Source organism: Garra rufa, chromosome 15 (genome assembly GCF_049309525.1).
Source record: "Garra rufa chromosome 15, GarRuf1.0, whole genome shotgun sequence".
Lineage (NCBI taxonomy): Eukaryota > Metazoa > Chordata > Actinopteri > Cypriniformes > Cyprinidae > Garra > Garra rufa.
The window spans coordinates 21,632,556-21,660,159 of record NC_133375.1 but is presented as its reverse complement, the minus strand read 5'-3'; the positions used below and the strand labels follow the sequence as shown (position 1 = coordinate 21,660,159).

Genomic DNA, 27,604 nt, shown 5'->3' with positions numbered 1-27,604 from the left:
TTAAGTCAACAGCACTACCAATATCATCGCTTTGTAAACAGAGTCCACTTTTTTAATGCTTACTCTTTCTGTGTAGCCTGTGTGAAGCAGAACACTTTGCTCTTCATCTTTGCTGGCGCTGTAGACCGACTCACGTTGAAGTCTAAAGTCGAGGGGTCTTTAAGGGAGTTAACGAGTAAGCCAATAGTTAATCTTCTCCCGCTGTGCTAAAAAATAATAAAGCAAAAGTAATAAAGTTGGGGACCAAGCACTAGAGCGGCAGCATCTCCCAGTGCAAAGACAAAGGGAAGGAAACAGGTTTTATGCCGGTATGGACCCTGCAAAGTTTTCCAGGAAGCTCTGGAGCGCGCGCAAACAGCTCATCTTGATGCTCGCTCCGCTACTGTTGCTCCCGCTGCTCTTCGTCGTGCCACCAAAGGTAAAACGGTGTTAAAATCAGTCACCTGCTGCTTTGGCCTTTTGAACCCAGAGGGTCGTTTAATATGCGTTAAAGCAGCGTAATTGTGCCACTCAGTTGATTAAAGTAATGTAAATGTATGCAGACATTGACCTATTTTAAAAAGCAGAGTTGGCACGTGGAAAGGTTCTTAAAGGGACAGTTCACCCTAAAATTACAATTCTGTCATCATTTACTTGTTTTTGTCCTTCTAAACCTGTATGACTTTATTCTGTGGAACAAAGAATAAGATATTTTAAAGATTGCTGGTAACCAGTTTTGGTGCCTTTAGACCGTTTTCACCATGCGTCATTGTAAACAATGCCACTGAACCAAACGAAACTTGTGTATTTTGCTGATTATTGCTGCTGAAAATGGTAAATTATTGTCAATGTTTTGGGCTGTACTAATCAGTCAGACCAGGAAAGACATTTGGAGTGCTATAGACTGCCAAGAGTTATAACAAATCAAGCAGAAAAACTGTCTGAGGAACAAAAGGCGTTTGTGGTTGCCTAAACTGAACCAGGATTTCCAGGGTAAACTATCCCTTTAACTTTAACAACACTGTTATGTATTATAAACAGAAACCCGAAAAACTATTTTAAACACAGTCACACGTTAAATTTTTAAAAAAAATTTGTTTTTGGCAAATAAAAAAAGGCAAAGAGGGCACCTTTTGAGCAGAGAATTTTGTTTGTGAGGTTTTGAATGATAAACACACATGTAGAGAATGGGAATCTACGTCACTGCGCACTGCATCTTGGGTAGTCGCGACCATGTTTGGGGACACGCCAAATAGCGTACAATGACAACAAATATAAATCACTAGAGTAAAAATGGCTACATTGGCGTTAATATTTTAAAGAGCTGCTTGTATTTGCTTAGAATAAATGGACTAATATTGAATTTCTTGCTTTTTCTTGCCAGAACATGACACATACACAACATGATACACACTAATAGAAATCATATGTCCGCCTTCTATCGTACCACACACAGGACCAAACTGATTTCTCTTTTTTGCAGTTTTTAATAATTAAGTGGAACGATATATCTACTAGATAAAATAAACACACTATAGCTTGATCTCAGCCAGTTGATCGTGTAAGCGACCCACCGTTCTGCACATTTCGTGTATCTCTTACTACTTCATACATTTTTGCTATTTGAGCGTAAGTATGTGCCCTGCGAAGTGGACATCACAGGTTTTTCCAAAATGATTCCAGTTCGAAAGGTGCATATATGTTCTATTCATAGTGCATTAAGTGTGTGAGACGTGAATTTAACTTTTAATTATTTACAGAGCTATATAATGACACACTTCTATAGTAAGTTTTGTCTGTTTGTGAAGACGCTGCAGGTCATAGCGCAGCGCAAATCCATGAATGAATGTTCTGAAGTGAAGTAAACTTGCAGTTCTGAAATCAATGTTATTGTGAAAGCACTACACCAAATAACTTTTACTGGACTTAAATGGAACAAATACTAGAACTATGAATCAGCGGTTGCTTTATGAACATGGAGAGTGATCCTAATGAGCTGTATCAAGCATAACATTCCCAAACGTGTTTTGTACATTATTCATAGCGTGAGCACTTAAACATTTAAGTGGGTCAGGGATTATGAATCTGTTATAACTAATAAATACAAAAGACAAAGCCAGATTTTGGTCAAGTTGTTTATTTTCATTGAGCTGCTTTCACCATTGTGTTGTTTCAATCGGAAAAGCAGAAAATTGCGCTTAATTTTAGATCCGGTTTCCATGCATGAGAGCAGATGGCAGTTCATAACACAGTGGGCGTTCTCCATTCTAATGTGTTTTTAACAGTTTCATACAAATTTTAACATCTACCTCCACTATTACCCAGTCTCTACAGTATTGCCCGTGTCCCTAAATCTCAAAATGCCTTGCATTGCTGACGTCACGTTCCCATTCTCTATTGTCTAAAATGAAGCCAAAATTTTCTGTTTGCCATAGTGTTTTAAATACATTTATAGTCAATAATTAAGTACTTATCTTTATGTCGTTCCAAACCTCATCTCCGGAACACAAATTAATTTGTAAATAAAACTAACTGCAAAATGACTTAGACAAGTGAAAATAATTGTAACTTCATTTATTTGCAAATGGCATATTTATTATTGCCCTCCAAAGGTTTTAGAAAGCGTGTGTGACTTGTAAATTTAAATAATTCCACTTGCTTTATCATATTTAAAACAACACCAAAGTGATTTAGCTCTCAGGTAGGTTTATACTAAAATTAATTTTCTGATCTGTGAGAACTTTGCTGATGCCTACTTGCTTCAGGCACAGCAATTCAGTTCTTCCCTGTATTCACACATTCATCTGTTTCTTTATCAGGAGGGCAAATGTTTGTATGTGGTGCTTCTAATGGCAGTGTACTGGTGTACCGAAGCGCTCCCGCTGGCGGTGACTGCCATGCTTCCCGTGTGCCTCTTCCCCACCATGGGAATCCTGCCTTCTAAGAAGGTCTGTCCACAGTACTTTCTTGAGACTAACTTCCTGTTCCTGAGTGGTTTGGTCATGGCATCTGCTATAGAGGAGTGGGGTCTCCATCGCCGAATAGCCCTTAAGGTGCTGAAGATCGTTGGAGTGAAACCTGCCTGGTGAGCAAGATTCTGCATTAAAATTAGGAGATGTTTTAATTTACAGTCTTACGTTTTAGCAATTGTAGAAGGTAAACACACTGACAATTTTAGCTGAGTACACACCTTACCTATTGTAAACATTACCATACTTTTATTGCACTTTTTGCCCCAGCACATACCTTCAGACTCCTGATGTAATGTTTACAATAGGAGTCTGAAGATATGCACTGGTGCAAAAAGTGCAATGGAAGTATATGGTAATCTACTCAAAAATAAATTTAATTAGCTCCTTTAGCTTTCAACTTTGACAAATGTATTTTTTCTTTTTTTAAAGTCTCTAGTTTTTTTTTACTGAATGTGTTTCTGAACTTTATTATTGAATGTATTTCTAAATGTTTAGATTTTAGCACTGATTTAATTGTTTTCTTAGGTTATTGTAGGAATGGTTGCGTCATAGTTTATTAGGTTTGACTCTACTTGTCTTTCTTTCGTTTCCAGGCTGATTTTAGGCATGATGGTCACTTCCTCTTTCCTGTCAATGTGGTTGAGTAATACAGCCACGACAGCCATGATGCTGCCCATTGCTAATGCCATACTGGAAAGCCTTTTTGGCAATCTAGAGACTTTAAAAGAGAACTGCAAGGACAAGAGTGATCCAGAGGGTGGGTGGGGAGAAATTCATATTGCATGTGTTGCAAGCTAATTAGGAAATGAAAGTCCTTATTTTGAAAGTTTTTTTTTTGCAATCATGACATCAGCATACTATCAATGATTTATGTGGTTTTAGAATTGTTTGTGTATGAATTCAACCTGCACACATGAAAATATAATATACAACCTGAATGGAGAACTTTGAACTGAATTTTTCCAAACAAAGTGCTTTGTCAAAATTCCTTAAATGTACAAAGAGATTGAGAATGCTTTTTTTTTCTTTTTAAAAATTCAGACAGAAGCTTGAAATTTATTTCATATTAGAGAGGTATTTGTAATTAAAAAATAAACATTCCATTGCAGGTGATTCTCAGGTGAAGATGAATGTGCTTCCTTGTGAAAAACAGATGCTGACCACAGAAAACAACAGGTAAGTGAGAATTCATCTGTGACTTTCTTTAAACAAGCAAACAAGATCAATGAGCTTAAAGATTTGATATAAATTCGCCACTAAAGGTCAAATGCAAGCAGCAAATGTAGTGTCAAAATAGTATTAATAATCTGGACTCTTGTATTTCTCTTGTATTTTCCGAGCCAAATGCCATGTGGACAACCTTATGAATGTTCTTATGAATACACAAGCTTATCATCTTTTCATACAATAAAGTCTGAATTGTCATTAATTGTCATCTGTAATTCACAGACCGGATTGGACAGACAAAACCGAGCAAAAGAATCTAGAAGAAGTCAGAAGAGAGGCTGAATATCAGATGAAGGTGTGGAAAGGATTTCTGATCTGTATACCTTATGCTGCAAGCATCGGAGGAACTGCAACCCTCACCGGCACTGCCCCAAATCTGATCCTGGTGGGTCAGCTCAAGAGGTATACCTTTTTTTCATGATTACTGTGGTAAATTACCATAGTAATACTTTTGAATTCATTCTTTTATTCAACTACATTCATTTACCAGATGCTTTTATCTAAAGTTACTGAGGAATACAATGTAAGTGACTTGACAATAACATGAAAAGTGCTGCAATACAAAGTTGCAAATTGCTCTGAAGAGTACATGCTAGACAAGTAAGTAAGGACAGTGAAAGAACTGTAAACGGATAACAAGAAAAAACACTTTAAGTGCTTACAGCAGAGATGTGGATATTAATTTGTGCAATGTCTATTATATTACTTAAAGGAGACCTATTATGCACCTTTTTACAAGATGTAAGATAAGTCTCAGGTGTTCCCAGAATTTGTCTGTGAAGTTTCAGCACAAAATACCCCACAGATCACTAATTAAATCATTTTTAAAAAGCCTATTTTGAGTGAAAGCAGAAATACGCTGTTCTCATGCGTGGCTCTTTAAATGCAAATCAGCTGCTGTGCGTTTACATCTCGTAGCTCAGATACTCTGCTAAAAACATTTGTGGTTTTGATAGTCATGTCTATCATGCTGAAATCATGCGTTTTAAACAAAATCAGTTTAAAGTTCTGATATACCGTTTTCCGAGCGCACACATCCGAAGCACGTGCACAGAAAGCAGCTGTCACATGGCATGTGAGTACTAAACTAAGTTCTCTTTCAAGTCTTATTGCGCTTAAACTGTCAAATACACACAAGTTTATGTTAAAAACACACATTAGTTACAAAAACAGTCGGTTAAGTCTGTGAAGGTAAACAGCTGGGGAAAAAATTGCGTGTTTATATTAGATCTGTGTGGCAGCAGTGTAATATACAGTAAATGAATCAATAAATCCACTGCTCTCTTGTCTCCTCTGAGGCTGAGACTCTAAATAATGTTCTGTGTACTTAACTGGTACATCGTTGTCACTTGCGAAACCACAATGTGGTTGGAAACATGAGGCAGTAATATTATAATAAGATTCCCTTTCTGTGTTGAGACTTGCCAAAAAGATTTACTGGTTGTTGTTTTTTTTTTCACATTTTCTGGATTGGTAGATGCACAGGGAACTTGCTTAAAGCACTTAAACATGAAAAATGTCTGATTTTAATGATATTTCACTTTAAAAAATCCTGTTCAGTAATCATGCATGAATGGAAAGTCCTGGACATTCATATATTTTAAAAGTGTCAGACAGTGCACTAATGTGCAGGCACCATTAGCATTATATCATGTCAGTATCAATGCTGGATGACACCATGGTGCTGTCATCTGCAGTCTGCAGTCAAGATGAAAATTTGTATTCAGATCAGGCTTCAATTTGCACAATTAAAGCTAATGCAGTCCTAATAAGTGCATTAGCCTTAATTAAACACTAGCAGGAATAACATTTTATTTTTCATCACCACTGTATGAACTTAATTTGTCTTTATGCTACTGAAAGGTGTAATACAAAGGTCTATTGATTGCTCATTTTTTCTCTAGTGTATGTATTTTTGTAGCCTACCTTCATATATGAGCTCTAATATGTGACAAACAATCCTACACTGTTCAACCACAATGTTGAACAGTCATCTGGCACTTCAGCTGATTGTGCTTGTGACATGCACTGCCCTGTGTCAACTAATGCATGCTAACAAGAATTCTGAATGGCACAGGCTTTTGAAAAAGCTGTTTAGTAATTAGGTCACCAACAACAAGCCAAAATAGAACATGATTTGATTTCCACTCAGGAGTGCCACAGAGTTTGAGATGCCTCAATTCCCAGCTACATTTAAACAGGTTTCTCAGACAAAACAGATTTTGTTTTAAATTTCCAAAATAATTAACTTTTAGTAGCTGATAAAGATGACACAAATACATTGCATGTGATATGCCGTTATCATATTTGTAGAACAAACTGAGAGTTTTAAAGTCCCCATGAAATCAAAATTGAAGTTTATAGGCTTTTAAGTATGAACATGTTAGCTTTAAGATTATCTATAAGCTAGTGTGCTCCAAAACAATGACAAAACTCGCATTTAGAAGATATAAGCATTCAAAACTTCCAGTTTCTAACTTCCTAAAATCCAGATTTTGAGGCCCCTTTATCTACAGTACATAAAAGTAACTGTGCTGCCATCGGGAAAAGGATTGAGCACATATGGGTCTGAAAGTATAGCACCTGCTGTGTGAAAAGACCGGAGAGCACGTTTAGTGGATGTAGTTTATTGCAGCTGTTGAGCTTGTTTGTTCATGACTTGCATGTAAATGATGCATTGTAATCAGATTGTACAAATAGAGAGGGAGAGATGAGCACAAAAACAATTAACCACATTAAATTATATGTATTTGTCTTGCTTTAACTCAGTGACTGAATAAGCCAACACAATCTATGGATGCCTGTTTCCGCCACTGAATAAAATAATAATTGCAGCTTTTTATCTCACAATTGACCATATGCACGGATTACTTCCTTGTTTTAGACAAGCCAGCTAAGTCATTTCCAGTCAACTGTATTTTGCCATAATAGGAGTTTACTTTTTTTTCTCTGCATAATCTAGGGCTGTCCCCGACTATGAATTTTCATAGTCGAATCAGAATTTTCGAATCCTTCTATAGTCGACCGATAGTCGAATCATCTCGGCCTATGTGTGTGTGTGAATGGGTTGGGAGGGGCACGACACTATAGTCAGCAGGAGGGTAAAACAGTTTTTATTTTATTTTACACACTGCACACAGCAACAACTTTTAATAAAGCGACCAAAACTGCCTGCCAACTGACAAACGAACTTATTTAGGTTTAAATAAAAACACAGAACGCGTCTTTTAGTTCTAAAAACGCGAGGCGCACAGCACTGCCTTTTTTGCTAAGCAACGACCGAAACAGCTGTCCTGTCAGTCAAATCAAAGGATCATAGCGCGAACGCTCTAAAATCTTAGTTTTTTGCTGTTAAGTAAACTGTCATATTAGCAGAAACCCTAAATAATACAGCTCCTGGTTACCCACGATAGACACCAAAGTTTTCTCCTCCATTTCTTGCAGTCTCCGGACTTTTTAAGCAACGGTAAACTTTCGCCATCACAACAGAAGACCCGCCTCTCCATTCATTCGATTGGACAATGGAAAAGAACGCGAATGACGTTGGGCGTTTTTCCGCTCAGAGTTGATTTTTTTTTTTCAACTTCAGGCGCTCAGAGCGCTCCTGCAAAAACGCGAGGCGCGGGGGGCGCATATACAGATTGCAGAACGCTCACTGCTTACAGAAAACCATTCAAAAGAGGCGCCTCCAATTACAAAAACGCGTTCGGTGTGATCGCCGCCTAATCCCTGCCGTCAAGATGGTCCGCATCTCATCATGGATCAGGGCAAGTGAAAATTAAAACTGTCACAGGGGTGGTTAGATGTCTTCACAAACACGTTAAAAATATTTATTGAACGCTTCTTTCTTTTCACTTTTGTTTTTACTGCACTATCATAATCAAAGGCTGTATATAACTTAATATAACCGTACAAAACCAGTAGTTCTGTGTGCAATTAGACATTGAGCACCCCCATATTGCCAAAATGGTATGATGCTCGTTTCACCCGCGAAGATTCGACTGTGAGATCGGTGGTCGAATCAGGCTCCGCATATCGATGCATCGAACCTTCGACTATTCGGGGACAGCCCTAGCATAATCCATTCACAATCGAATAAAAGTTTTGAAACGTCAGTGTATGCTGTTTCAGGAATGACAAACGTGAGTTTAAAAAAATACACAAGTGAATCGGCTAAATATGCGTGAGTCATTGCTATGATTGACAGGAATAACTGGACGAAACATCTGACAAGCTAATGTCAAAAAAGGGCTATGCATTAAATGATTCAGACTAAATTCATAGTAACAAAACTACAGCAGTAACAAGTTTGTGTTGGTTAAATATAGGCTATTTAATAGCTTTTACAGTTCAAGTGTAGTTATTAAATTATATAAAATATTTCAAATTAATATTTAACGTATTTAATTTTAGTGAACTATACAAACTAGGGAGTTGAAATGGTAACTGCAGCCAATGATTGATCCTGTGCTGCCATCTTTTGGTTATATGGGTAATTTCGTCTAATTTCTATCTTAAAAAGATGTTGTTTTCCGTCAGTTTTTTTTCCATGTCATTTTTATGAATGAAAAGTGAAACTTTGAAGTGAATTTTATTGCACAGTTGTAAAGTTGAAAAATAATAAAGACTTTAAAATATTACAAGATTTAAAAAATATGTTCATGACTATAAAGGTAAGTTACTGATTATCAAGAATACGATTAAGATGTCCTTGAAGAGAAGTATCGCTAGCTAGCTAACGTTAACCTGTCAGCATTTATATGTACAACTATGCAGGTCTCCTGGGATTTCCAGGCTTGGCATTTGAATTATATGTTGATAAATAATATGAAACTGAATGTTCATGCCGCAATTATTGTAGCAATTATTTTTCTTAGTTTCTCATAAGAACGAGGCTCAAGAGTGTCCACCAATATAAAGCACATATAAAAAGAGCATGAAGTTTATGATCTGGTTTATCATTATGCGGAAGCTCTAAAGAACGGTCAGTGCATATGGTCAATTGTGTCTTTTTTCCTCACAATTATGAGTTTACGTCCCGCAGTTGTGACCTTTTTTCTCAGAATTACATGATACAAACTTAAAATCCAGATTTTTTTCTCAGAATTGTGAGATATAAACTCGTAATTGTGCGTTATAAGTCAGAATTTTGAGATATAAACTTGCAATTGTGAGAAATAATTGTCAGAATTGCGAGTCACAGTTCTGAATTTTTTTTTCTCAGATTTGCATGATATAAACACATAAGTGCGAGAAATAGTCAGAATCGTGAAATTCGCAAATGCGAGTTTGTATCTCGTAATTCCAAATTTTTTTTACTCAGAATTGTGAGATATAAACTGACAATTCACAGAAATAAACTTGAGTTATAAAGTCAAAATTGTGAGATATAGTCACAGTTCTGACTTTTTTTTCTGACTTGCGTGAAACTCACAAGTGCAAGAAATAAAGACAGGGTTTCTCGCAGTTGCAGGTTTGTATCTCACAATATAAAATTTTTATTTCTCCTAATTCAGAATTTTTTTTTACTCAGAATTGTGAGGGCTTAGACTAAACCAGGATTAGGCCATAGTTCAATTAGCACATTTAAGTGATTTTTTTTTTATAAACGTGCTTAGAAAAAAAACACTGCTTTTGTGCATTTTAAGACAAAATAAAGGCACTGATATATTTTAAGACCAGTCAGTGCAAGTTTTTTTTTTTTCTGTTGAAACAGCTCAGAATTACAATTTAGTCTAGAACTAGGCTTAAGCCTTGTCTGTGAAACCGGGGGATAGAGTTCAATGTTCTCAGAATTGAGTTTATATCTCACAATTCTGACTCACAAATTGCAGTTGCATGTTATAAAGTCAGAACTGTGATTCACAATTCTGAGGAAAAAGTCACTTATTGCGAGATATTATGAGAGTTTATGTCTCGCAATTCTGACCTTATAACTCAATTATGAGTTTATATCAGACAATTCTGACTTCAATTCTTAAAATTGCAAGTTTATATATCACAATTCTGAGAAAAAAAGTTAGAATTGCAAGTTTGCATCACGCAGTACTGAGAAAAAATGTTTAAAATTGCGAGATGTAAACTCGCAATTTCAAGGAAAAAAGTCAGAAATGTAAGACTGAAAGCAAGTTTTTAATTTTTTTTTTCAGTGACGGAAACAGCTTCCATAATTATCTCATGGCAATTTGGAACAATTTGGATTTTAATTTTGGGTGAATGGGTGGCTACTTCATATGAATTTGTATGAATTCTCAGTTTTCATACAATCTGCTTATCCCTCTGTGATGTTATGTTTAGGGGTGGGGTTAAACATGAACCCAGAAGACCTCAGATTGAACTGATTGTCCTTAGGTTTGGTTTACACATGTAATCCATAAATGTCATAAAGTGAGAGATCAAAGGTATGTACTGTTTTGTTGAAATCAAAACAATGCAGTGTTGTGTTTCAACCTTTATCATTTCAGAGGTTGATTCTCTGTGAAAAAGCCTGAAGGTGAGCTCAAATGGAAACTTACTGCCTGAGAGACTGATGCAGTGTACTTTACTGTTTCTTGCATACTTTAAAATGCAATTAAATGAAGCTTAGTGAATGTAATATGGACAGTGTTTCCATCATCAGTCTGGGAAACATTTTCTCCAGTAACTCATTCAGAAGCAGGCACCAATCATTTACCATAATTCATCACTGATGTTTAATCAGCTTAGAACATCTTGTCTCATAATGACTAGACAAAAAAAAAAAAAAGAGACAAAGGCAGTGCTGAAGTTACACAAAATGTGCTTTACAGCTGATTTGATCATCAGTACGTGGCCTATAATTGAAAAATCTATTAGAATGAGTAAGAAAATTAACATTTTAAATAATTAATCAATCTGATTCTGTAAAAAAATATCGATCAGGGCAGCACTTAGATACAAAACAGCTGACGCTCAATTATTACTCTTCAGTTTCTGAGGAGGTGATGACTGTGAATATCTAATTAAAACTTTTATGTTTTCATGTTGTCTGCACATGCTTACCTTAAAGTTGTGATAAGGATAAAAGTGAAGCAAAATTATTTATATATTTTATATATGTGACCCTGGACCACAAAACCAGTCTTAAGTCGCTGGGGTATATTTGTAGCAATAGCCAAAAATACATTGTATGGGTCAAAATTATTGATTTTACTTTTATGCCAAAAATCATTAGGAAATTATGTAAAAATCATATTCCATGAAGATTTTTTGTAAAATTCCTACTGTTAATATATCAAAATGTAATTTTTGATTAGTAATATGCATTGTTAAGAACTTAATTTGGACAACTTTAAAGGTGATTTTCTCAGTATTTTGATTTTTTTGCACCCTCAGATTCCAGATATTCAAATAGTTGTATCTCGGTCAAATATTGTCCTATCCTGACAAACCATTCATCCATGGAAAGCTTAATTATTGAGCTTTCATATGATGTATACATCTCAGTTTTGTAAAATGTAACCTTATGACTGGTTTTGTGGTCCAGGGTCACATATATTAAGGTCTGCTTAAAGTTAACACTAATGCATTTGTGTTTTTTTTAATTCAGTAACTATTTCTGCAGGTTACATTGATAAGCCTATAGTTATGAGTGGGTAATTGAATAATTTACTCAAATGATTAGTTTGAATTCAATTTGATTCGTTTTTATTCAGAAATGAAATGCCTCAAGAAGCCTGCAATCATTTAATCCATAGTACAGCAAAAAAGTTCAGTTTTTAAAATATTTTAACTATTTAAAATAACTGTTATCTATTTGAATATATTTTAAAATGTAAACCAAAATTGCTGCTTAAAGGAACCGTATGTAGGATTGTGGCCAAAACTGGTACTGCAATCACTTTCAAAATACTGTAGAACGGTGTATCCCCTCTCCCTCCCCCCTGACTCGAGGTTGCCAGCTATGCTGCAGGATCCCGCAGGAACCTAGGCTGCTACAAGGAGCTTCCAATGGCAAGTGACGAGTCCTACACAGTATTTTTTTTCTTCTGTTGCTTCACGAGAGATGTTTTGCGAAGTAATTATGTACTTTAGACTTTCGTATTTCGGATTCATAACGAGGTCTTTTAAGTTTCGTAACATTATACATGTTTTATCCGACATGTTCATAGCTGCAGCTGTAACAGAGCTGGCAACCCGGATGACAAAACTCTACTGACTTCGTGATTGGTAGATAGCTGGAGGGTGGCGCCTCAGACCAAAACACAAAATGACAACACTAACATCAGTCGTGGGCTGCAACTTTCACTTTTAAATGACAATATCCTGGCCGGACCACTGTTGTCAGTGATATAAGTATTTGAAATGAACATGATTTCTTAATGTCTAGTGACATGTCAGGGCCATTTTATGATTAACTAAAATAAATTTCTTACATACAGTTCCTTTAAATTCAGAATTAAAAAAATATATAATTATTATGATGTTGAAAACAGCTGAGTAGATTTTTTTAAGTGTTCTTTGAGGAATAAAAAGTTCAGAAGAACAGCATTTATCTGACATAGAAATCTTTTCTAACATTATAAATGTCTTTAATCACATTTGATCCATTTAAAGCATCCTTGATATATAAAAGTATTAATTCCTATAATTTCTTTGTTTGTGTCTGTAGCTACTTCCCTGAATGTGACCTCATAAACTTTGGCTCATGGTTTGTCTTTGCGTTCCCGCTCATGCTTCTCTTCCTCATTCTGAGTTGGATCTGGATTGCTTTTCTCTATGGCGGACTCAATACACGGTAAATATATGCGACCTAAATGCATATGACACGTACAGTGGGGAAAATAATTATTTGATCCCCTGCTAATTTTGTACATTTGACCACTGACTAAGAAATGATCGGTCTATAATTTTAATGGTAGGTTTATTTGAACAGTGAGAGACAGAATAACAACAAAAAGTCCAGAAAAACGCATTTCAAAATTGATTTGCATTCTAATGAGTGAAATAAGTATTTGACCCCTTTGCAAAACATCACTTAGTACTTGGTGGGAAAACCCTTGTTGGTAATCACAGAGGTCAGACGTTTCTTGTAGTTGGCGACCAGGTTTGCACACATCTCAGGAGGGATTTTGTCCCACTCCTCTTTGCAGATCCTCTCAAAGTCAATAAGGTTTCAAGGCTGTCGTTTGGCAACTCAAACCTTCAGCTTCCGCCACAGATTTTCTATGGGATTAAGGTCTGGAAACAGGCTAGGCCACTCCAGAACCTTAATGTGCTTGTTCTTAAGCCACTCCTTTGTTGCCTTGGCCATGAGTTTTGGGTCATTGTCATGCTGGAATACCCATCCACAACCTATTTTCAATGAGGGAAGGAGTTTCTCACCCAACATTTGATGGTACATGGCCCCGTCCATCATCCCTTTGATACGGTGCAGTTGTCCTGTCCCTTTAGCAGAAAAACACCCCCAAAGCATAATGTTTCCACCGCCATGTTTAAGGTTGGGATGGAGTTCTTGGGGTCATAGGCAGCATTCCTTCTCCTTAAAAACACAGTGAGTTGAGTTAATGCCAAAGAGGTCGATTTTGGTCTCATCTGACCACAACATTTTCGCCCAGTTCTCCTCTGAATCATTCAGATGTTCATTGGGCGTGTACATGTGCTTTCTTGAGCAGGGGGACCTTGTGGGTGCTGTAGGATTTCAGTCCTTCACGGTGTAGTGTGTTACTAATTGTTTTCTTGATGACTATGGTCCCAGCTTCCTTGAGATCATTGACAAGATCCTCCCGTGTAGTTCTGGGCTGATTCCTTACTGTTCTCATGATTATTGAAACTCCATGAGGTGAGATCTTGCATGGAGCCTCAGACCAAGGGAGATTGACAGTTATTTTGTGTTTATTCCATTTGCAAATAATCGCACCAACTGTTGTCACCTTCTCACCAAGCTGCTTAGTGATGGTTTTGTGGCCCATTACAGCCTTGTGTAGGTCCACAATCTTGTCCCTGACATCCTTGGACAGCTCTTTGGGTTTTGGCCATGGTGGAGCTTGGAATCTGATTGATTGATTGCTTCTGTGGACAGGTGTCTTTAAAACAGGTAACAACATGGGATTAGGAGCATTCCCTTTAAGAGAGTGCTCCTAATCTCAGGTCAATAACTGTATATATGACACCTGGGATTGATAAGGGATCAAATACTTATTTTACTCATTAAAATGCAATCAATTTATAACTTTTTTGAAATGTATTTTTCTGGATTTTTTTTGTTGTTATTCTGTCTCTCACTGTTAAAATATACCTACCATTAAAATCATTTCTTTGTCAGTGGGCAAACAAAATCAGCAGGGGATCAAAAATGATTATCCCCGCTGTATACTATAGCAGGGGGTTTCAATCTTTTATATGCCACAGACCCACAAATATGATCATCCTCATGGATTTCTCATTCTAAAAAATGAAAAGGCAGCTATATATTTGAGTATACAGAAACCAACACTTTTTTATTTTTTATTTAGTTAATTTATTTTAATCAAATGTATGTAGTTTTTTTCTTTTTTCTTAGACCACAGTTTGAAACCCCCTGTACTGTATTTTATATCAAAAATGTGTTTGTTTTTATATAGGCTTTGTATTAGCAAACATGATGCACGGGAAGCCGCAGAAGCAAAAGCAAAAGCTGTTATTGATGAAGACTACAAGAAACTGGGCCCAATAAAGTAAGCCGTGGAGCATTTGAAAATATCAAAAACACTTTTCTGTTTCTCTTCGTCGTGCTTTCTGAAATAAATTGAGAGTAAATATTTTTCTCTGCTTCTAGATTTGCAGAAGGATCTATTGCTTTCTTCTTCATTATATTTGCCATCCTTCTGTTTACGAGAGATCCAAAGTTTGTAACAGGATGGTCGGTTTTCTTTCCCAAAGGGTAAGACACCCAGTGACAGGCAGGTATTGAAAAATGATGGAGGTATTTTGACTGTCACATTTTTACATGTAGATTCATATAAGATGAATGAAATATCAAAACTGTCATATTCTGACCGAGCGTTTCGTTAAAAGTCCTTTTTTTATGTTTCGGTTTTTAGAATAGCAGTTTATATAGGTGTTTATTCATAGGTTATGATTTGGTTGACCTTTAAAGATAATATATTTCGAAATTTCTATCTTTGAAAAGTAAATATCAAGGTCCTAAGAGACTAAAAACAAACAACTTCATTAAACTCTTTTAACAACATTGTTCACCCAACTAATAATCTGTATAATTTATATTTATAGCTCTATGTAAAGCAAATGCATTTCACTAGTGCTACAACGAACCTATCAGGATTTTATTTATTCTTCACAATGAAAAATGTATGCAATTAGGAGTTACTTTAATTAGTTTTGAAAAATCTGATTCAAATATACATTTAAATAGGGCTGTTTATGTTAATGTCAGTCATTTAACCAATTAAAGTAATTTGTTTTATTTATACATTTTTATGAAATATGTATACTATGATTAAATTTAGGCAGGTTTCCACTTAAAATGAAGAAAATGAGTCTGTACATACAGTATGTAAATATGTGCATCCAGATATAAAGACTTCCTCCCCCCCCCCCCCCCCCTTTTTTTTTTTTCTGGTCCATCACACTAATGCACTTAGACAGAGAGGTTCAAAAATATGGACTAGTTGATCTGCTCCCTCCACAGAATTGACCTTTCTCTATCTGCAGGATCTCTGTTCACCTCGAGTCACCCAAGATAATAAGACAAACCCACAGCTTACAGACAAATAGAAACAGAGAGAGAACAGAATTGTGCATTGTATGGGTGCAAATGGTGATTCAACATCTGTAGATGAGAGGAACAAGACTGAAAGCACGCTGTTCCTGAACATGAGGTGATGAATAGGTTAGCAGGGTTATGGCAGTTAAATTGATTCAGTGGTTCAAATTAATGTGCTGAGATGAGAAATCAGGATTGCTGCTTGCATTAATGTCTTGTCTGCACAATTGTTTTGACATTTCCATTTACACAACATATCTCACACAAAGTGAGTTTTTTTTAGTTGCAACTATAAGTCAGACATGTTGATTATACATTCATAAAAGGACGACTTTATGTTTTCTGTAATGTCTTTTTATAGTTGACAAGGACCTCTGATCATTTCCATTATGCTTGTCCTTCAGTAATTTTCAGTAAACATTTTGCTTTGTTTTGATTGATGTCTTTCCAGCAATGTTGAAAATTCAACGACTGCTAACTCTCGCTTATATTCTAGCCGTAAAATATTTAGATTGTCCTACCAATGGAAGAGTTTTCAAGGACCTTTTTTGAAAGAGCATTTTTGCGACTTAGTGACTTCACTTTTAAACATTTCACAAGGGAATTGACTATTATTTCAGTTGTAAATTCCTTAAAAATAATCTAGTCAGCCAAATAACACTGATTTCTAAAATAGCATACCGTTTTTAAACCACTACAGTTGAAGTCAAAAGTTTTCATACACCTTGCAGAATCTGCAAAATGTTAATTATGTTACTAAAATAAGAGGGATCATGCAAAATGCATGTTATTTTTTATTTAGTACAGACCTGAATAAGATATTTCACATAAAAGACATTTACAAATAGTCCACAAGAGAAAACAATAGTTGAATTTATAAAAATGATCCTGTTCAAAAGTTTACATAAACTTGATTCTTTATACTGTGGTGTTACCTGAATGATCCACAGCTGTGTTTTTTGTTTAGTGATAGTTGTTTATGAATCCCTTGTTTGTCCTGAACACTTAAACTTTCAGCTGTTCTTCAGAAAAATCCTTCAGGTCCCACAAATTCTTTGTTTTTCAGCATTTTTGTGTATTTAAACCCTTTCTAACAATGACTGTATGATTTTGAGATCTACTTTTCACACTGAGGACAACTTAGAGACTCATATGCAACCATTACAGAAGGTTCAAATGCTCACTGATACTTCAGAAGGAAATACTATGCATTAAGAGCCAGGTGTGAAAACTTTTGAACAGAATGGAGATGTGTATATTTTTGTAATTTTGCCTAAAAATCTTTATTTACCCTGATCTTCAAATTCAAGTTTTCACTTGTAACCTTCTGTAATAGTCCCTCAGTTGTCCTCAGTGTGAAAAGATGGATCTTAAAATCATACTGTCCTTGTTGGAAAGGGGTCAAATACACAAAAATGCTGAAAAACAAAGAATTTGTGGGACCTGAAGGATGTTTCTGTAGAATAGCAGGCAGTTTAACTGTTCAGGTCAAACAAGGGACTCAACAACTATCATTCAGGTAACAACACAGTTTTGAACGGGGTCATTTTTATAAATTAAACTATTAATTTCTCTTGTGGACTATATGTAAACTTATTTTATGTCAAATATCTTATTCAGGTCAGTACTAAACAAAAAAACATGCATTTTGTATGATCCCTCTTATTTTGGTAAAATAATTGACAATTTGCAAATTTCGCAAGGTGTATGTAAACTTTTGACTTCAACTGTATATACAGTAGTAGGGAAGTATGCATATTCAGATACAGCCAATGGTTCATACAGAATGTATTCATCCTAATAGCATCAGTGGTCTTGGACTCTACACTTACGAATTCTCAGCTCAACAATTTAAAACAGCAGAACAGCTTTTCTATCCACCATCTGAAGGTCACACTGAATAACTTCACTTTGCCCCAATGTTGCTAACTGGAGCTTGAATAAGCAGCACTGAACTGCTTCTCCTTGTGTTTGTCTTCCAGCTATGTTTCTGACGCTGTTACTGGAGTCATCATCATCTCCATCCTCTTTTTCTTTCCATCCCAGCGTCCTTCTCTCCGCTGGTGGTTCGATTCAAGAGGTCAGTGGGTGGTTTATTGATTTTCTGTTGGTTTTACAACAGCTGAGAACTGTGGAATTATACATTTTTAATTGAAGAAACTTAACAAGCAATCAGTATTATTAATTTTAATAATAAATCAGGGCCCTAAGACATAATAGACTTATATTAGGCTTGAATTTTGGTAAATTGGGACACTGTTTTGTGTCGTGATTTTTTTGGCAGGACAAACGTTGTCACTGCATTCCGTTACCACAGTAACTTTCCAGTAGCAGAGGTTTCTAGAGCATGTGTGAGTGTTGTTAATGTTGAATAAGACGAGGAATGTTAATGATTCAGATTAGCGTGTCTAAGAGAGATCCAGCAGAGAACTGTGTGCAGAGAGATTATAATAAGCTCAAACAAATCTCTCCACCTATCACTATGTTTCTTTTACACTGTGTACAATTCTTTACTTAAATTTGGAAAATCTGTTTGCTGCTTTTTAATAATCTACTCTGCAAAAAGATCTCTTTGATTCAAATAAAGAGTAAAATAAAGTTCCATAAAGAGTCTTTAACATCCATGGAACCTTTTCTTTGCACAAAAGGTTCTTTATAGTGGAAAATATATAATCTTCAGATTGTTAAAATGTTCTTCGCAAGAAAAAAAGTGTTTTTAAAGAAATGTTCACAGAAAGGTTATTTGGAGAACCCAAGATAGTTCATCTATTAGGGCTAGGTTTTAACACAAAATTTATGAGTCAATTCTGATTCACAAGCTTCCGATTCAATGGCAAATTTTAATGCTGTAAAATATACATGAGTCAGTTGGTACTACAATACTTCAATATTGAAGGTTAAAATTGACTGATTTCTATACAAATGCTTAAATGAAACTTAATTAAGTTTTTATAATAATTAAAAGTTACAATTAAATAATTATATGACTACTCCAGTTAGTTTGTTTTTTTAAATAAACATTTAAATTGTGGCTGGCGGATTCATTCAAACATAAATGAAACATTAAAGAACAGTGAAAAATATAATGAATATGTTATATATTATGTAACATATAAATATGTTTTTTTCTGAGTTAAATGCGATGTTATGTGACATTGTTTATAAGCTGTTATACAGATTTCACTAAATTGTACTGTTTCTTTTTATATACAGTCAAGCCCGAAATTATTCATACCCCTGGCAAATTCTGACTTAAAGTTACTTTTATTCAACCAGCAATTTTTTTTTTATTAGAAATGACAGAGACTTCTTCCAGAAGATAATATGATGATGTACAAGAGGCATCATTGTGAAAAAAATTATTACTCATCTTTTATTTACATTTGAAAAAAAAAAAGTGGCCTGTCCAAAATTATTCATACCCTTCTTAATAATCAATAGAAAAGCCTTTACTGGCTATTGCAGCAATCAAACGCTTCCTATAATTGCTGACCAGCTTTTTGCATGTCTCCACTGGTATTTTTGCCCATTCATCTTTAGCGATGAGCTTCAATTCTTTCAGGTTGGGGGGTGTCCTTGCCATCACCCTGATCTTTAGCTCCCTCCACAGATTCTCAATTGGATTTAAGTCAGGATTCTGGCTGGGCCACTGCAAAACGTTAATGTTTTTGTCTGCTAACCATTTCTTCACCAATTTTGCTGTGTGTTTTGGTTCGTTGTCGTGCTGAAATGTCCGCTGGTGCCCAAGGCCAAGTTTCTCTGCAGACTGCCTGATGTTTTGAATTTTGATGTATTGCTCCTTTTTTTATGGTGCCGTTTACTGTAATTAGGTTCCCTGGTCCACCGGCTAAAAAAACACCCCCAAAACATTAGCTTCCCACCACCATGTTTGACAGTGGGGATGGTGTTCTTAGGGTTGAAGGATTCTCCTTTTTTACGTCAAATGAAGGCTACATCATTGTGGCCAAACAATTCAATTTTTGTTTAATCTGACCATAAAACAGAAGACCAGAAGTCTTCTTCTTTGTCCAGATGAGCATTTGCAAAGGCCAAGTAGACTTTTGTGTGCCTTATCTGGAGAAGTGGTGTCCTCCTTGGTCTGCATCCGTGGAACCCAGCGGTGTACAGTGTCCGTTGGACTGTCTGCCTTGAGATGTTGCCACCAGCAGAGCCCAGATTCATCAGGATGGCCTTGGTGGTGATCCTTGGATTCTTTTTTACCTCTCTCACTATCCTCCTGGCCAGCACAGGTGTGACATTTTTTAATAATACTTTGCACTGTAGCCACTGGAACTTCAAAACATTTAGATATGGTCTTATAGCCCTTTCCTGAATTGTGAGCAGCCACAATGCGCAGCAGCAGGTCCTCAGTGAGCTCCTTTGTCTTAGCCATGACTGTCCACAAACCAGCAGCAGAGAGCTTCTGTTTTTCACCTGTTGAGTTGATTAAAACAGCTGTTCCCAATGAATCAGGGTAATTAGGATGCTTCAGAACAGCTTGGACTATTTGGAATGGTATAGAACTTTGGATTTTCCCATAGACTGGCAGTTTGCAAAGGGTATGAATAATTTTGGACATGCCACTTTTTGTTCAAATGTAAATAAAAGCTGAGAAATATTTTTTTTTCCACAATGATGCCTCTTGTACGTAGTCTGTGTCATTTCCGGTCAAAAAAATTGGTTAAAAAAATTTTTTTTTAGTCAGAATTTGCCAGGAGTATGAATAATTTTGGGCTTAACTGTACCTTCAGATGCTTATTCATGTTTATGTCACTCCACATTAAACAGCAACTAAACCGAATTTATTGTTTGAATATTGCAATAAAATGGACAGAATTTTAAATACGAGACTTTGTTTCATATGTGACCCTGGACCACAAAACCAGTCATAAGGTTAAATTTTACAAAACTGAGATATATACATCATATGAAAGCTCAATAAATAAGCTTTCTATTGATGTATGGTTTGTTATGATAGGACAATATTTGGCCGAGATACATCTATTTGAAAATCTGGAATCTGAGGGTGCAAAAAAATCAAAATACTGAGAAAATCACCTTTAAAGTTATCCAAATTAAGTTCTTAACAATGCATATTACTAATCAAAAATTACATTTTGATATATTTATAGTAGGAATTTTACAAAAAATCTTCATGGAACATGATCTTTACTTAATTTCCTAATGATTTTTGGCATAAAAGAAAAATTAATAATTTTGACCCATACTATGTATTTTTGGCTATTGCTACAAATTTACCCCAGCGACTTAAGACTGGTTTTGTGGTCCAGGGTCACATATCAGAAGTAACAAAGCACAAAACTTATTACGATTTATAAGATAGGAGTCGCGCTAAAATATTCCTGTTCATGAACTGAAAACAGACTAGGCTAATTGATTCTTGGCATTTAAGAATCAATATCATTTCATAAAAATGAGAACTGATTAAAATCGACTAATTGATATTTTTTACACAGCCCTATCTTCTATGGTATTGATATGAAACCCCCCTGCAACTTTAAACTGATTCTAGATGTGGAACAGTAGTGTGAAGTTTCCGTTTGGCAGAGGCTTTTTCTATCAATTTTTTATTATACTGTAGTTTTCTTGGAAATTGAACCCCATGACCTTGCTTAGGTTAGATGAGCAGTAGAAAAACAGCTGTAGCACTATTACTGTCACCAGCTTTGGTGAGATTTCTTCTACTATTTCTGCTTTTAATGTTGTATTTTTGGCTCAGTGCATTTATGTTCTGCAAATATAGTTTTTGTGCTGAACTTCAGATGTTGATTCATCATAGTAACAATAATGAAGTGAATATTGATTGATAAAACCATTTTTTTCATTTTTTCATATTTATTTGATATTTTGAATGGTGCACATCTAGTTATTTATTTTAGACCACATGTAAAACATGAATATTGTAATAATAGACTTGTGTGTGAGTGTGTGTGTGTGTGTTAGGGGGTAAATATTTTGTCTAATTCGTATTTATAAAATATAAATCCCTCTGTTGCTCATAGGCGGTATTTTATATTGAAAGCTGTGAAAAGTGGCAGCATGAGGTGTTCTGGTCCACATTTAGCACTTTTAGTAGCAATCAAATGAAGTAAAAATCTGCATTTCATCTCCTGTCAGATGCAGTTTGTTTTTCACCAGTTCCAAATCAATTTTCTTCTCTTGTGCAGTTCAAACGATGTAATCACATTCAGATGTCAAGCACACACAGTATTTCCTGTTTTGTGCAACAACATGAATGTTGAGTGAGCTGTAGAATGGAACTGTCTGGTGTTATATATATTTATAAATGTTTAATATATTTGTGTATTAACCGGGGATCATTCAGATTCCTTGACCCCCTCCGAATTAAATATCTGTTTACATCCTACTATTAAATCTTTCTTTCACGTATGGTTTGCAATTGAGATGGTCAGTCAGCTTGAGGTCATAATTAATGATCATTTCTGTCTTTACCTCTCCAGCCTCTAATACACCATATGTGCCCCTGTTGTCATGGAGAAAAGCTCAAGAGTGCGTGCCATGGAATATTATTTTGCTGCTGGGTGGTGGATTTGCAATGGCCAAAGGCTGTGAGGTATCTTATTATCTGCTTTTCACTTATATACCTAAAAGTTTCTAATTCAGTCGATCTGTTGATAATTAATTGGAAGGCAATGTTAAACTGTTTAATCCCATGTCACCCATGATTTTTTTTTTTGGCAATAGGAGTCAGGGTTAGCAGCATGGATAGGAAATCACTTGCAGCCTCTAGTCCAGGTCCCTTCTGCTGTCGCAGTCATCCTCATCACTGCCTTCATTGCCTGCTTCACTGAATTTGCCAGTAACACAGCCACCATCATTATCTTCCTCCCTGTCATTGCTGAACTGGTATGGACATATGGATATACCTGTGTATATATATATATATATATATATATATATATATACACACACACACACACACACACACACACACACACACACACACACACACACACACACACACACACACACACACACACATACATGCATACACACACACACACACAGTGTACAAACATAAGAATTCTCGTAAAGGAGAAGTTCACTTCCAGAACACAAATTTACAGATAATGTACTCACCCCTTTGTCATCCAAGATGTTAATGTTTTTCTTTCTTCATTCATAAAGAAATTATGTCTTTTGAGAAAAAAAAAAAAACATTTCAGGATTTTTCTCTATATAGTGGACTTCTATGGTGCCCTGAGTTTGAACTTCCAAAATGCAGTTTAAATGCGACTTCAAACAATCCTAAATGCGGTTGTAAATGATCCCAGCCAAAAAGAAGGGTCTTATCTTGCGAAACGATCGTTTATTTTCCTTTTAAATTACAATTTATATACTTTTTAACTTCAAACACTCATCTTGTGTTTTTTTTTTCTGGTTCAAGACAGTTGGGGTATGTCGAAAAACTCCCATCTCATTTTCTCCCTCAACTTCAAAATTGCCCCACATCAGTGTTTTACCTTTTTTGTTAAGGGTGTTTGATCTTCTTTGCATGTTTACTTTGCAGACATTGGGTCGGTACTTCTGCAGCGATGTAGGATGATTTTTTTAAGTTGAGGGAGAAAATAAGATGAGAGTTTTTCGACATACCCTAACTGTCTTGAACTGGAAAAAACAGAGTTTAAGCAGAGCAAGACAAGATTGTTTGAGGTTAAAAAGTATACAAATTGTAATAATAATAATAATTAAAAAAACGACTGTTTTTCAGATTGTTTGAAGCTGCATTTAAACTGCATTTTTGAAAGTTCAAACTGGGGGCACCATAGAAGTCCACTATATGGAGAAAAATCGTGAAATGTTTGCCTCAAAAAACATAATTTCTTTACAACTGAAGAAAGAAAGACATGAACATCTTGAGTACATTCCCTGTACATTTTTGTTCTGGACGTGAACTTCTCACGAGGGCTGAATTTATTTGATACAGTAAACAGTAAAAAAAAATAATAATAATGCTTTCTATTTTAATATATTATAAGACGTAATTTATTCCTGGGATGGCAAAGCAGAATTTTCAGCAGTCGTTACTTCAGACTTTGTCACTTGATCTTCAGAAATCTATATCTAATCTTATCTAATCTATATCTAATATGCTGATTTAAGGATCAAGAAATGTTTCTTTTTATTATTATATGACATTTTTGTGGATCAATTTAATCAATTTAATGCGTCCTTACTAAATAAAAGTAGTCATTTATTTAAAAGACTTTATTTTAAATGTAGATTTTTTTAATCTTTTTTTTTTCACTAAGAAATTACTATGGAAGTAATTACTATTCGGCTTTCCGAAAACAGCTAATTGTGACTTTTTATCTCACAATTCTGACTTTATTTGTTAGAATTGCATTTTACAAACTTGCAATTCTGACTTTTTTTTGGAATTGTGAGATATAAACTCGCAATTGCGTATTATAAAATCAGAATTATGAGATAAAAACTTACATTTGCGAGTTATAAAGTCAGAATTGCAAGATATAAAGTCACAATTCTGACTTTTTTTTCAGAATTGGGAGATATAAACTCACAATTGTAAGAAATAAAGTCAGAATTGTGAGGTAAAAACTTTTTATCTAGATATAAACTCGCAATTTTGACTTTATAACTTGCAATTGCGAGTTTATATCTCACAATTCTGATTTCATTTCTCAGAATTGCAAGATAAAAAGTCACAATTACCTTTTTTTTCAGTGGCAGAAATGGGCTTCCATAAATTACCATTGGACAAGAACAATTATAAAAATACAACAATTTGCAACAATTGCTTAAAAAGCTTCCATCATCATTTATTAAAAGATGGCACTTAATTTGGTGTTTTATCTAATGTAATTATACTTATACTAGTGCTGTCAATTGATAAAAAAAATGTAACTAATTAATCACAAAAATTTGTTTTCTTAAAATTAATCGCAATTAATTTTTAAGAAAAAAAAATAAACGTTTTTAAACATACTTTTATATGGCAATAATTTCACATTCAATCTTCAAATAATGTAGAAACAACATAAAGAAAGTATATTTTTAATATTTATTAAATATTTTTTATGATTAAAGGTGATTATCACTGATACAAATATTATTGAGGTCTCTAAGAAATTTTTTCCCCCAAATATTTAACCATTGACTATAGCTATTCGACATTACAGCATATTTGAGAGCTATCAATTTTAACATTTACTAGACTTTAAAGGTGCCATAGAATGCATCGAAACAATATTTACAATTGTTCTCGGATATCTACATAGAAGGTATATGGCATAGGAAAGGGCAAAAAGTCTCCAGAAACGGTTTTACAGGTCCATTTACAACCCTAGGATTTGTCCCTAGAATGAAATGCTCTGTTATTGCCTTATTTGGAAGGTTCATGAATATTAATGATGAGCTCTGCTCTGATTGGCTGTTTCACAGAGCGGCTCATCTCAGTAGCTCGCACATGGAGGAAATATATATTTAATTACGGAGCTCTAGCCGCTTTTAATATGCGGTTTGTTGAATCTGCCGTTTTGAATCGGCCACATTTTACTCTGACTATTGTGATCGCATGTGCTCTGCGTAACATTATAATGCAGCGACACAAGTACTTACCACACAAGTTCAGGTGCTTGTCAGTGATACTCAGGATCTGTAAATCATTCGGCATCATCAGCACAGTCATCTCTCTGTTTATGTGTTAAGTAAAATCTTATGTACTGCAATGTAACAGGCTAGCGCTAGCATTAAGCTAACCATGTCCCTTCAGTGCCTGCCTTATTTTACTGATGTTACTGATGATTGGGCGATGCAAATGTTGGGGGCGTAACTATTAACGATCGGGACTATTGCGTAATAGTCGGTATGTTGGAATTGACCTATTTTCAGTGGTCTTTTGCAAACACCAGATTTATATAAGAAGGAGGAAATGATGGTGTTTGAGACTCACAGTATGTCATGTCCATGTACTGAACTGTTATTATTCAACTATGCCAAGGTAAATACAGTTTCCCATTCTATGGCACCTTTAACAGGGAACTGTGCTCACGGCAACTACAGTTCGAGTCCTGTCTCGAGGCCCTGTCCATTAAAGGCATAAAAGCCCAAATATATATATAAAAAAAAAAAAAAAAAATGGAAAAATTAAGAACAATTACAGAAAAATAAAATAAAGCATATTTCGTTACCTTTTGAAACTTAGAAGGGTTCAATTTGAGTAGATGATTTTACCATCGCTTTAATCGTCAGGGCGCACTTCCACAGTACGTTCAGCATCTGGTTCATATTCACCATCTCAGCCATATTCGCAAAACTATCATTTTCAATGACTTCAAAAACATTATTTTGATCGCTGGCAGCTTATCATTAGATCATAAGTCATTAGATATTTACAGATTTTTGCGCACAAAAAAAATACACTTACACTATCACACACCTCGGGTTGCTAGCGACCCATACACTTTTTACAAAAAAATATTAATCAGAAAACAGACATTCTTTTATATTTAATTATTTTTTTCTTGTTTTATTGTTTAAAATGAATAGATTGAGGAACACTAACAAAGCTGATGTCAAACTTTTAAAAAAAAATGAAGGAGGGAGAGGGTAGTAAATGACGTCCCGGGTCGCTAAAGACCCGAGGTATGCATTTAAGGGTTTTCCCCTGCGCTAATTTTGACAGCACTAATTCATACATTTTTCATTTCTCACTGTGACACAAATGTCTCAATATTAAGCCTATATGATTTTGTTTTCATAGTTTATAAAACACAAACAAAATCATATGTAACATTACATAGTGATATCATATCCACCAAATACTTTATTTTTAGGCCATCCGTGTGAATGTCAACCCACTGTACTTCATGATCCCAGCAACAACCGGTTGCTCTTACGCTTTCATGCTTCCTGTGTCCACACCTCCAAACTCAATCGCTTTTGCCTCCGGACACCTGATGGTCAAAGATATGGTGAGAAACAACTACAAAAAAAGATTACGTCATTGCAAACAGATGTTGTTTTCAGTTGTTAAGATGTGTGTAATGTTCACAGGTAAAAACAGGGTTTGTGATGAACATCCTGGGAATTCTTTGTGTGTCTCTGGCCATGAACACATGGGGTCTTCATATGTTCGATCTACACTTATACCCGGATTGGGCAAGATCTTTAAATGATTCCACAGCAACTGTGGCTACACATACTATAGCAGGTATGAACATGACAGGCTAGAAGACGAATATGGACACATTCTGTCCAGGTTCTGTATATACTGTAGATACAAGATTAAAAAGAAATGAAGAAATTGCTTAACTGAGGGATTCCCTTTGTGGATTGATCTACAATATCATGACCTCACTTCCTGCTCAGCACTGCCCTCTTGTGCCTTGATGCCACTTCAACGATTTAGGGCAGGAAAATTAAAAATGTTTTTAAAAATAATGTTTATGTAGATATAATCTGGTAGGAAACAGGATCTCAATTGCAAATCTCCATATTTTTAATAATATTCTCTTCATCTGTTTTGTAAATTTGTATTAATGTTATTTGTATAGTATTGTAAATTTGTTGTATTTATGCCATATATCCAGTAATTATTAATTATGTAATATTTTTATGTTCCATTGTTGTGATCTTCTGTTCATTATCCATAAGACCCAATTAAAGCATTGATCCATCAAAATAATGTAGAGTTATT

The 27,604-nt window shown here is 35.2% G+C and overlaps 1 protein-coding gene across 1 annotated transcript; it reads left to right on the top strand.

The window, feature by feature from the left end:
• Positions 1-251: 251 nt before the first annotated feature.
• On the top strand, positions 252-27,386 carry LOC141286746 (Na(+)/dicarboxylate cotransporter 3-like). The gene is made up of 13 exons (XM_073818848.1): positions 252-418; positions 2,799-3,064; positions 3,545-3,708; positions 4,061-4,127; positions 4,401-4,580; positions 12,808-12,933; positions 14,759-14,851; positions 14,953-15,057; positions 17,883-17,980; positions 22,383-22,495; positions 22,627-22,788; positions 26,742-26,879; positions 26,962-27,386. Exons 1-13 carry the CDS (start codon positions 311-313, stop codon positions 27,136-27,138), a joined length of 1,797 nt encoding a protein of 598 aa, XP_073674949.1. The 5' UTR covers positions 252-310; the 3' UTR covers positions 27,139-27,386.
• The last annotated feature ends 218 nt before the right edge of the window (positions 27,387-27,604 follow it).

What these genes read in the sequence shown, in the direction of transcription:
- LOC141286746 (XM_073818848.1), top strand. Translation starts at nt 311, where the DNA reads ATGGACCCTGCAAAGTTTTCCAGGAAGCTCTGGAGCGCGCGCAAACAG. An exon ending in TCTTCGTCGTGCCACCAAAG is followed by an intron (nt 419 to 2,798) that starts GTAAAACGGTGT and finishes TTTCTTTATCAG; the next exon opens with GAGGGCAAATGTTTGTATGT. An exon ending in TATGGCGGACTCAATACACG is followed by an intron (nt 12,934 to 14,758) that starts GTAAATATATGC and finishes GTTTTTATATAG; the next exon opens with GCTTTGTATTAGCAAACATG.